The 13,102-nt window shown below is 34.2% G+C and overlaps 1 protein-coding gene across 2 annotated transcripts in view; it reads left to right on the top strand.

The window, feature by feature from the left end:
- The window catches only part of Zfpm2 (zinc finger protein, FOG family member 2), a 428,623-nt gene that overhangs the window by 77,854 nt on the left and 337,667 nt on the right, over positions 1–13,102 (top strand). The window contains exon 2 of one of the 2 annotated variants that reach the window (XM_027949350.2): positions 12,718–12,876. The exons of the other annotated variant lie outside the window; for it this stretch is intronic. Coding sequence (XP_027805151.2) covers positions 12,718–12,876 — 159 coding nt within the window. The remainder of the gene's footprint in view (positions 1–12,717; positions 12,877–13,102) is intronic. 2 annotated transcript variants of the gene reach the window in all.

Below are 13,102 nucleotides of genomic sequence, written 5' to 3'. Positions count from 1 at the left end.
CAGCAGAACAGGGTGTACTCCAGCAGAGTAGAATTAAAATATAAAAGAACAAAATGACCTTGTGGGTTTACTGATGAGAGATAATGGTCACTCTTATCTTTCTTCTCACACTCTTGTAGGAATGTTGTAACTCAGATCTGCTTCATTTCCCCTCCTTTCAGGTTTAGAAGATAGACAGATCCCTGTGTTTCATCCTGTAGTCTGTGTTAGAATAACTTGGAATGCAGAATAAAAGTGTTGATTCCTGGGTCCTATCCTAGAGATGCTGAGTCTTTGGAAATGAGCCTTGAAAGACTGCATTTTTATCAGAAAGTAATGCGCACTAAAATTGATGTCAGAAGTAAAATACTAGAGAGTAAGACTGGGACCTTTGTCAACAATTGTAGGACCAACCATAGGTGCCACAATTTTCCTATAATATTCAAAGGGAAAATGTTAAGTTTTTACTCAGTCTTTCCCATGCTTCTTTGATTCTTGAGCCAAATGTTAGCCCAATTCCAACATAGAATACTGGAAGGCGGAAGATGGTTTAGTGTGGTGTGATGCTTGGCAACAGGTATTTCTTTCTTTTTTACAATTAAAAAGCATATAGGCACAGGTGGAATGGGGATCAGGTTGAATACTTACCAGGGAATGGAATTCATCAATTGATTTATATATTTTTGCATCTGCAGGTAGAATTTACTTGGTTATATTTTTTTCCAAGCCAACAGTAAAATATTTTAAGAATATAAAAAAATAAGTGTTGGAGCTGAAATAATGGTTTTCTAAATATTGGCAGGATAATAATATCTAAGCTAGGAAATGAATAGTAACCCCCCTTTTAGCATATTTTGCTATTCTGGTTCTAGATAGTAATGGTCTACTAGCAAAGTAATATAAAAATAGAAACAAAAACAATCTGAAAAAAATTAAATGATATTAAAAGGCAACCCTTTATTTGACATCAGAAAATGTTTATTCCTAAGGTAGATGTACTTGCCGTTTCTGAGGGATGTGGAATCACGGGTTTAAGAAAGTAATTTGAATGTTCTTGAGTTTGCAGAGTCACTTGTACTTACTACCCATACCAAATTTTAAGTAAGTCCTGATAAATCCAATGTTCTGGAACTTTCTTTCTAGAGGAAAGGGGTATGTGTTTCTTTGGCTCAAGTGTGAGAGAGAGAGAGGGTGATGGGGGTGCATAGCTACTGATGAGAACTTTCTAGATCTTCATGAAGTTGACATTATTAATTCAACATGGAAAAAAGAACTTTCCAACTCATCACTTCCCATAGATTTAGGAAGTGCATTCTTTCCTTAACAATTTAAAGTAGAAAATGAAATTCCATTGAACTGAAAAAGAAGCTGCCGTTTTCTTCCCGTGTGTGATAGCATGCTGATGGTTTTGTGAGGAGTTCAGAGGCAGGAGCCTTATGGAGGCTGGACAGGGTTTATGACGCACACACTGGAGTGCGGTGAACTGCCAGTGGAGGGTTCATTTACGGCAGCTCTCCACCTTTGGCTCACCCCATAACTCCTGCCTGTAAAGGTGATTGCTTTTATTCTGCCATTCGGCTTTGTTGTGAAAGGCAGGGGATATTTTCTTTTTAGGAGAGCCTTTTGCTGCTTGTCTAGGCTGCAGCGCTGGAAGGGTGTGATGAACCAGCTTTCTTATTGCTGCACCCTCCCTGCCCCCCTATTTCTCCAGGGAGCAAGCGCTCCTCTTAAATATACAGCTGCACCAAGTGCCTGTGTGTCTTTAGACACTATTTTAATGTGCTAGTATAAAGTAAAAGTCATTCTGAAGGTGTATTTTATGGGGAAGTGCTTTCTGGGCCTCTTGAGATGTTCACAAGTACTGAATTGAGGTACCTCTGCAGCAGTTTAATGACAACATAGAACACTTGTTCTAAACTGCCCTGTTGATATGTGTCCCAGGGCATGTTACAGTTAGAGCTGATTGAACATGTTGATTTTGATTTTACCTCCATTAACACAGCCCCTTCATCTTGTTAGGGTTTTGCAATTCAAGACTTATTGGATGGATTTTCTGCTTTTTATTTTTTATTTTTGTATTTTTGTGTTTTGTTTTGTTTTGTTTTTTGTCCCCCAAAGATTAAAGAGATCTGCCAGAATGGAAATGTGGAAAATTACACATACACCTGTGAAATTAGGTAAATTCTTATAAAGTTTGTATTCCAACCAATACATGGGATCTACAACAATGCTTTGTTTTGTGCAGGGGATTTTTTTCTGGCTGTGTAAGGAACATGTGTGCAGGACTGTACAGGCTTAGAAAGACTATGCATCATTATTTACTGTGTCAAACCAAACGGAGGGCCAAATTGGCAGCATTCCAGGAGCAGGAGGCCACACCTATTTGTGAAAAATGGAACAGAGTTCTGTAGTTGCCCTCACCTTGACTGTTTGGTTCAAGGTGGTGGTGCTAGTACATGCAGTTTGATGAGCCGCATTTGTGGGTTAATAACGTGGCTCTCGCCATGATGCTGCGGCACAAAATCGAAAAGGCCATAGTTGGTTTGTGCGCAGACCTGATTATAATAAGGGGGTGGAGTGAGGGATAAAGAGCTCGGGAATTTCTATGTGATCTGGCCTGGACTTCTTGTGCACACTTATCATAATGTATTGATTGGCCAGCTTTACCTGAGTAGTGTACCCCTCCTCATGTCTCCTGAAATGCCAGCCCCTCAAAAGAGGAGGATGAAAACACTTCTGCTCTTTGAAGCTCTTCTTCTTTAAGAGAATCAAACAGCAGACTATAATTTTAAAATATAGAGATGCTGTCCCATGACTTTCTTTCCCTACCATAGCCAGACACGTGTTGGGGGAGATTCTTGAGTCAAAGTCATCGTGGTCAATTGATTGACTCCAGGACTCCAGGAGTGAATGGGGAAGTCACAGTTGGGACCATCCTGCACGGCTACAGTCTATTCCGTGTCATCCCAGAATCAACAGAAAGAATGCTCTTTGGGCACTTGCTGAACTTTTGGTGATAGTGGCAGAACAATGAACCAACATTAAAGACCTAAAGTTAATCTGCCCATTATCAGGAGTGACTACATTGAATTGCTTAGATGAAAATTAGTTTGATCATAGATCATCAGGTATAGTACCCAGCCTGTCTATCTACAGCTGAGGTTGGAGCACATATAACTCAGAAATTATTGTACTTTTTCTAGGAAATGACAATAATCAATATAATTTATACTATTACAAAGTGACTTCTGTGTAGCATTTGTATTCCAGCTTAATTGTTCTCAAACTTGAGTGAGCATGCATCAGAGTCACCCATAGGGTTTCTCAAAACACAAATTAAGGTCCCACCCATGGAGTTTCTGAAATCAGTAGATCCGGGGTGGGGTCTGGTAACTAATTGGATTTTCTAATAAGTTTCTGGGTGATACCAATGTTGCTTGTCCAGGGGTGACACTTGGAGAGCTAATGTTTGCTGATCAACTACTTGGAATCAGCCAATGAAGTTGGGTGTCATGGAGAGAGCAGTTATTTTATTAAATGTTTTCTCCCAGAATTTCAATTAATAATAAATTATACAGGTAAAGAATCAATTTAACAGGGTAGCTACAGAAAGGGTGTTATTCAAATGAAGGATTAGAAAGGAGAAATTGACCTATTTGATGAGATGTATGTTAGATTCAAACTGTGTTAGATAAGAAGAAACAAATATATAAAATAACCAAATTCTGATGCAAATATTTGTGTTGACTTTTTTCCTCTAATTAATTGTTTTTCCCTAAAATCCTACAGTGATTTAATATTTTCCCTTATTTTCTGCCTGTAGCTATATTGTTTCATAAGAGACGGAGTCATGCATGCTGAATATTAAGGACAATCTTTAATTCATCTTGGCCTTATGAACCTGTTTAATAAAGTTGGTCACCAAAGCCTTTATTTGGTATTCATTGTGTGGCTAGTACTTTTGTTGTTGTTGATTTAAAACAATAAATCGACCTGTATGTTACCTTTGATTTGCTCTAGAAAGAGAAAGAAATATAAATTCCATTTTGGCTTCAAAAGATTGCATGCTTCATTTTTTTTTCTTTTCTTTTATTTCTTTGTTTAAAATATTTTTAACAATCACTTCTCTTGTACATGTACTAATTAAGTTTCATTATAAAATCATATAGGCTATTATCAACTAGTTTTTTTAAATAGAAACACATATAATAGTTTTGCAGCATTTCATTTGTTAAATAAGAGTAACACATTTCAAAACATCATTTCTTATGGATATAAAGCAAATATGTTTTCTTGTAGATATTGTTAAAATTACAAATTTTGATGAATTCATTTGTAAATATTTATCAGCCACATATCATACATAAGGGGTTCAAGGGATAGTTTCAATCCCTTTCCTTTCTTAGTCCTAAATGCTTTTAAAAACTAATGCCCTGCATTCATATTCTAGTGACTGAATAACACCCAGTGTCTTATGGAAGATGTGCTCACTTTTAGAAAAATCCCTGCTTGCCCATTCTCATATCCCTCCAAAAATGTCTGTCAGGCTGAGGGTGGGTAGCCTCTGCTTTGAATAACCAGGAAAGGACAATGGGTATCATACTGTCAAGTGAAATAAATTTTCTTTAACAACATGAGATGGGATAGTTTAAAACTATGTATATAGATTGCTATTGCTCCTTTATTTTGGTCCTCAATATTTTTACAATTATATGCTATTGAAAAAAATCATTATTTGAGTGAGTATTGTACAGTGGCTAAGGTACCATTACCTGCTGCTTCCAGTTACAAATGTGGGTAAGAGAATTATAATGTAACTGAGGATGAAAGGAAAATACAGAAATAATTAGAAATTTAGAGTGTCAGTGCTATTTGAGAAGACTTTTTGTGCCCCTCCATCCATGGTAAAGTAGGACATTTTTGTTTTGTTTAAATCATTCTATAACTGATAAACTTTGTCCTCTTAGTTGGATTATTGGATTAGTCACTCCACTTGGCTGGGACTATCTCACCTTTATATACTATTATTCTAGTGCCCAGTACAGTACCTGCCATGTTCAGTAGCCTCAATAAATATTAGTAAAGGGAATAAAAAATAAATGAATAAACACAGGAAAATATCACGAAGAGAACAAAATGAGGTATCAGACTTTACATTTACTGGTGTAAAACATTAAATGGAAGATCCCAGGACTAGGTGTATAGCTCAGGGCAAAGCACTTGCCTAGCATGCTTGAGGTCTGGGGTTCTATCCCTAGCACTACACACAGACACACATACACACACACACACACACACACACACACACACACTTTTCTCTCTCTTCTAGAAATAAGCATTTCATAAGTTTAAAATAACTTTTATTATAGAAAATTATTACAGTTTTCTATTTTATGATTTGCATTATCAAATTATTATTGTGCCAAATTTATTAATTAAAATTTGTCATAGGTATGTATAGGAAAAACATGTCGTATTTATAAGGTTTGGTACTTTCCATGGTTTCATGAATCCACTGGAGGTCTTGGAATGTATTCCCTGTGGACAAGGAAGGACTACTGTATTATTTTAGCAAAAGCTATACTAAGATACTTTTTCATGATGGGGCTTTGGACAGAGACCTGATTATGAGATATTTGAATTTCAATGCCATTGCTGTCACTAACTTCCTTGGGTCAGTGCACAAGGCATTTACTAATGAACCAAATTTTCTTAATGCCTGAGTTACTTCCTGAGAGTAAATTAGTCATTAGAGATCTAGTTCAAATTTTGTCTGTATTTCTTCCTCTAACTTTATTTTCCCTGTGATATCAGTGCTTAATCTACTATGTAAGACTGACTGCTGCTTGCAAGGTTTGCATACATTCTAAGCAAATGTTGTTTTCTTGTTAGCATCTTTCAGTTAATTTGAAGCAGGGCATTTCCAAAGGGAAAACTATTTTAAAAATTTAAATTGTTTTCAGGTTCTATAGAAAAACTGTTAATATTGCCATTTATAAAAGTGGCTGATGATTGTACAGCAAAGAATATTACTCCATTTTTTAAGATTAAAGAGTACCTTTTTCCCCCCTAAAGAAATAATTTGAATGTGACCTGACCCCTTCCCCTTCATTTTACAATGGTATATGGTCAAATTGAACCCTCCATTAAAAATTCTCTAATATCCGTTTTTTGCATTAACATTTCAAAACTCAATTTAAATATTCACAGATCTCATTTTTAATAAACTTAACAAAATTCAGGTAATTTTCTTCAACTTTCTTGATTGAAGGACAGCAGTTGGTATATATATATATATATATATATATATATATATATATATATATATATATATATATATATAAAGATGTGCAGCTATGAGCAAAGCCCCAAATCAATTATATATAAGAAATAACACATGGAAAGAAATTAATCAAAAAGAAGAATTTCTACTATATGATTCTCTGGTCTGCTACCTGCAGGCAACAAACGCAAATGAAAAAAAATCAACATTCTTCTGGTAGATAAGGAGAAAATTAATAAAAATGTTTCCTTCTTTCTAGATCCCCTGATGCAACAATTGTTGAAAGTGGGTGACTGCTGGAAGAACTTGCCTATTTAAAATATATTTTTTAAACTACAGAAATAAGGTTTTATTCTTGCTGTTAAGCTCAATTACATGAGTAGTATGGATCTGCACTGTCCAAAGAGCATCCCTCTTCCCTGCCCCTTCTCATTAAATAGCTCTGTGGGATGTGCATGAGACAAATGTAATAGGACACGATAGAGAAGCATTTGGAGGTGTGCCTACAGGCTAGTGATTCATAAGGAAGTCTGAATATAACAGACGAATACTCTAGGACAGGAATTACTGAAAGCCACAAAAATACTGCCAAGGAAAAAAATAGAGAAAACATGTAAGCACTGTGGAGCTAAAAATGTTCCAATTCCTTAGTGAGATGGGGAGGAGCATGTTTTAGTGGGATTCAGATTTTATTATAGAGTTGATGTTTTTTTTTCTTTAATTCTAATTGAATGAACAGGGTATATGTATACAGAAAATGTAATACTCATTTTTTCATATTAGAAGGGATTTTTATTTTGTGTTTTATGAATGTTATTTAGCAATTAACAAAGAAATAGAAGGTGGGAATACAGATGGTTAGGTAACAAGATATACAGTTTAAATTCACTGGCTCATTTTCATCACCTATACAAAAATGTAACCTAAATTTAAAGTGAAAAGGTCTATTCTAAATCTTCTTACCTATCAACTAATATAGAGCTTATGTAGTTTTTAAATATATTTTATATTCATATATTGAATGTGAACCAGAATTGAACTTTTATTTTTATATTTACATTTTGCAAGGTAGCATCACCCGATGAAAGTAGCTCAATTGTAATGGGATCATTCAAGCTTGGTGTACAATTTTGCTTGAATTCTTGGTTTTGGAGGTCCCCATAGATACATATATGTAGATAAATAGGTAGATAAGGAGATATGGATTTTGTGTGCCTTCTCATTCCTTTGTCTGAATAGAGAGATCTGTTGCAAAGGACTTTTACAGAGCAGAAAACAGGAATCAGCAACCTAGGTAGAGCAGCACTATTTTCATTTTTGTTAATTCATTAAGATTTTAAGAATTTTAATCCATCGGTGTGGATTCTTCATTCTGTGTATGAATAAAGTGATATAAAGTTAGTGATGGGAGTTTTAATTTCTAATATTAATAAATTAGGCTATCTGATATAAAAAGGATTCAAAGTGGCATATATTGAGAAATACTGGAATAGAAAGGTCTGGAAATATTTGTATGTTTTCAGGGGAAACTCACCTAGCAGAATTTCTGAGCACACTGTGATGGATTATTGTAATTATTGGGAATGAAAATATTTTAATGTGACGCTCTTCCCACCTGTCAGTTGTAATCAAGGCTGCCCAGTATTCTGAAACAATCTCATTTTGCTAGGTGGCTAGTCTTGTGCAGCCTTTAGAATGCTTAGAATATTAATGCTTGGAGTGGAGACTGAATGCTCTCTATAGTTCCATTTGTTTTAATCAAAATGCATGCACAACCAAACTAAACTAATGTTTAATAAATTAACACCAATGAGTGCTTTAGAGAAAAGGCCCCTTCTGGGGGATATTGCATTGGAACCATAGGTCTGGCATTTCTTTCCTCTCTCCTTACATGACAATGTATATTAATTTCTGAAGAATTTAATTTCTTTCTTGGGTGCCTCTTATTCTCAAGTGCTTTGAATTTATCTGAACAAAGACACTCTACCATTTAGGTAAGGGTCATTGTGTTTATATGGGCTGCCAGAGTATGAAGTTATTCATCAAGGCAATGCGTAGTCAAAGACATGTGTTTGATTTCTTATGTGCTATGCTGTTCTCCATAATTTCTTACATTACCTCACTGTAGTATTAATTTTAATTCTTTTTCTGAATTTTTATAATGTATTTTATATTTTTCTCAATTTTCTTGATAAACTTCTAGCTGCTACTTCACTTGCTATGGATGTGTTAAAGGGATTTTTTTGAAACCCCTGGAATTTCAGCAACAGTTTTCTCATAAACTCATTTATCTAGGGGAATTAGTACTCCTCTCATAAACTCATTTATCTGGGGGAATTGGTACTCCTCTAACTGCTTCTTAACCATACCAATTCAGTTCTTTATTTTCACTTTACTCCACGATTATGCTGCCAGTGTATGGGATGAGACTATTTAATCTTGAACAACCTATTTGTCCTTTACCAACTCCTGATTATTGAAATAATCACCAAATAAAAATTTCTCTGATCCATCCACCTGAGTCACAGCTTTTACAATGCAACTGATGGTACTGGCTAAAGGAAAGGCTTCTTCATGCATGGGGCTGACCCTCAGTATTGCAAGGAGTAATGAATCTGCAGAACATTTCTTTTCTTCAGTTTTATCTCTGGAGAGCAAAGGTAGCTGTAGCCAGAGCAAGAGGATAGTGAGTACGCAATTGTCTCTCTCCTCTAATAATGGAGATTCTGCTTTGCACCCCTCAGACTGTACCAGTATTCCCCATTATTCATCCAGCATAAAACATGGAAGGATGCCTACTCATTTCATGCTGAGAGACAGTTAACAGCATTATGGGCCTAACCTTTAGCACTATTGCATTCAAAGTTTTAGGATATATGACTAATTATTGGCATTTTAAAATGAGGTAAATGTTGATATTTATGAACATTGAGACTATTAATTCTGTCAAGTGTGTTTGAATATCTGTAAATCAGAAGCAATTGAAGAGCTGAAATTCAGATTTCCTCACACTTGCCTGCCAAGTGGCCTCAATCAGAAGTAATTTTCTCCATGAGGGCACATGGAGCTCCGTCGTGAGCCTTTTCTGAGTAGATATTATTATTTGTGTCAAATTATGTGTGGTGATTTTTCTGAAGTGGACTTCTGTGCCCACTAATCCATACACAGGAGGTTCCTTCATTCCCTCCTTCATTGGTGCTATTAATTATACTTGTGCTTCAAGTGTCTCTTACCCTTTTAACGTGTTAGTTTATGGCCACCGATTATCTGTAAGGTTTTCCTGTTAAAGAAACATGCAATATAGAGGGTAGAGGGAGATCTGATCTGAAACCATAAATATTATGCATTTTTAAGAGAAACCTTTTCCCCAGAGTTTGATTTGATGGCATGCTTAAAGAAATCGTTAGTAATTTCACGTTTTAAATATAGTAGATTTTACAAATCTGACATTTGCTTTGGGAGAATTGCAATTTGGTCATTAAATCTCCTTCCTGAGGCCTGTTTTAATTATTGACAAGGAGACATTATGTATTTTGAACAAATGAGCTCAGAATATTTTCATCTTTTATTTGGATTTTTGTAGTTTGTTTTGAAAATAAGTGCTTCTTTTCAGTTACCTGCTTGGAATTCCAAATTGACAGCTGATAATAAAATCAAACAACTGCTGGAATATGCAATACTATACTATCAATTAAGTACTTGTTGTAAACTTTGAAATAAAAGTTTATATATATATATATGGTTTCTGTGCACAAATACATGTAGATGTGTGTGTGTATGTGTGTGTGTGTGTGTATAAAATCACCATAACATTGACTTAATTTGAGGTTTACTAAGCATAATCAATGCTTTGTGATTTTGTATTCTTTCAAATTTTCACCTAAGCTTATCTATTTACTTTTTTATCTATTTAATTTTTCATACAACTGCTAAATTTTATTTTGAGATCATCTTACTGAAGCCAATTTGTTGTCACTCAGTATTTTAAATATACCATATGTGCTCAGAATTATAATTTTTAAAAGAAAAATATTTATTAATATTTTTACAATATGCATGAATTCTCTTCAGTATTATAGTGTTATTGTACTTTTCATACTTTACATATGAGCCATTTAAAATATTTATTTTACAATTGGAGCCTTTTTTTTATTTGCTAGGAAAACAGAATATATATTCCTAAAGTTCCAAAAGGAGTATAAATTATAATATCTGTTATAGCTAGTATAGATACTTTATAGATTGATTCAGCATGGTTATAAATAATGTAAATGATAAATATTAGTAATCAATTACTTTATTTTTGGTAAATTTACAAGATAATCTTAATGATTGTGGAAAGGCAAGAACTTAGTATTTTGGTTTTCAGTAATCTGAGAAGAGCCCTAAGAGGCTCATCAACTTTTAGATTGGATTATTAAGCACCATGAATAAGTAATTATGTAAATGTGAATTAATCATTTTCTAAATCATTTTGTCTACCAGCTACATGTTTATAGTTTTCTTTCTAAAGGAATATATTTAAAACAATGGTTTGCATTTTAAAAACTTGTTAAAAAAAATCTTAAATTTGCAAGTTAGCTTTTTCATTTATCATCTTGCAATCTTATTCTCTTAATTGACCTCCAAAGCTTTACTTTCTAGATCAATGAAATAAAAAGAGTAATACCTACCATACCTACCTCACTGTTTTATTTTAGATAACATGAAAGAAAGTGCTTTGAAACTCCCATATGAAACACAAATGGGACAGCTTTGTATGTCTTCTTTGGACCAAGCTTATTATTATAATTAAGTTCTTTGAAAAATAAAAATAAGGGAAATATCCTATTAGTGTCCTGATTTGACTCAGCATTAATAATTAAACTTGTCTTTTGAAACTGTCAAATTAATGTTTTAAGGATTGTGGTATTTGACATTCTTTCTATTTTATATATTTCTGCATGTCTATTTGAAATAGTTGTTCTAAAAGGTGAAAGATTATAAATGATGAAATAGTTAAGGGATTAAAAACTGATATAAGACCCCTGACTTTTGAATCTGATTTGTGCAAAAACAAAATCCATGGCTCTTTTTAACCCTCTACATTGAGCATAAGGACTGTGTGAGAAAACTGTATTAACAGAGTGTTTAGAATTAGGGCATTTGATCCTCCTTAACATTTATTATTTTGAAGAAAAGAGGAAAAATAAATTCTAAAAAGGAAAAAAAATTGAAAGTAAATTTTTGCTTGGATGCTTCTTAATTTAAATCAATGTAACTAATTCTGTACATGTAAATGTGTCATATTAATTCAGTCCTTTGGCAAGTGGCTTTGGGAAAAACACTAGTTATACCACTGTATATAGGTATATACTTGTTCTTGTTTATCCATGCATATATAATAACAGTAATATATGCACAATTTTAAACTATTCATAAGATTTCTCCTTGGACCCTGAAAAATTTCTAGCACATTTCTAAAAAGTAAGAGAGAGAGAGAGAGAGAGAGGCTGCCTAAGCCTTGGAGTATTTAGCCTGTCTGATGAGACTAGTGACATGAGTGACAATTAGTACAAATTACCATAATTGTGTTCTTTGGATAAAATGCCATATTACTTCTTTAGGAGAAAATGCAGACTTCTGCTTAGCAAAATGAGTCGGATACTCTGATTCTTTAGTGGCAGTCAGAAATGCACAATCGGCAGTGTGGTATTCCCATGTCGACCACTTCAGATCCATCTGAACAACCCCAGCCCTCCCTTTCCTTTCAGTAAAATAGGTCCATTAATGTAGTGCACCTCACTTTCTTTCTCTCTAAGGGAGTTGTATTTTTATTACTGAAAAAGTATCACATAAATACAAATTACATTTTTTCATTAGAAAACTACTTTTCATTTCAGAAAAAATTCAATTAATTATGAATAGGGTTATGCTTTCATCAGGGAGAGAAATATGTAATTTTTCTTCAGGCCTCAAACACATATAATGAAATCTTTTCTTGGAATCCACTCTTAAGATGGATTTTTAAAAGTATAGACTTTATTAAAATCTCAGTTCAATTAAAATGCATTCAATTACTTTAAATCTTTATTAAAATCTCAGGTAAAATTGTACAACAGTGTAAAAGAGACTTGTACTCTTTACCAGGCAGTTAATCCTAACAAATGAACATAAAGTGCACAGTTTTGCTGCTCAGAAGGGAATATAAGTTTGGGGCTTAGGTTGGGGGTAGGGAAGGATTGGAGATGAAGGTTGATTTCCATGGAGTATCTTCAGCCACTAGTTTCTGTCCACTTCTCAAGTAGGTCACTTTTGTCTGAATATGAATGTGGCAATATCTTGTATGGGTCCCCTTGGTGGGACTACTTGGAATGTTTTCCTCACCTCTGTACTCACAAAGACCCTGTTATAAGGGTTTATTTCACCCTCTTCCTTGGATGTTTTTGGTACAGTGTCCCTGATTCTTTTTCAAGGGCCGCTTGAAGATGCCATTGAAGATGAGGAAGAAGAGTGTCCATCAGAGGAAACAGTCATCATCTCAAAAGGAGACTTTCCATTGGAGGAAAGCTTGTCCACAGAATTTGGGCCTGAAAATCTGAGCTGTGAAGAGGTGGAATACTTTTGTAACAAAGGTAATCATTGATAGTTGGATGTAATGTAAGTCTACTTAGATGATGTTGTCATGATAGAATGTTTCAGTGCCATTAGCGCTGAAACATAGCTAGACAGTCTGATAATAGATGCAGAATTTTCGAACAACACATTGTTTTGAGGGACAAAAGAAGTAATTCCACTTTAATAATAAACCTATTTTATATTTAAATGAATATTTTCATATGGATTGGCCAATTAACCATA

Source organism: Marmota flaviventris, chromosome 15 (genome assembly GCF_047511675.1).
Source record: "Marmota flaviventris isolate mMarFla1 chromosome 15, mMarFla1.hap1, whole genome shotgun sequence".
NCBI lineage: Eukaryota > Metazoa > Chordata > Mammalia > Rodentia > Sciuridae > Marmota > Marmota flaviventris.
Note: the sequence above shows the minus strand (reverse complement) of the source record. Positions and strands in the feature narration are given on the sequence as shown.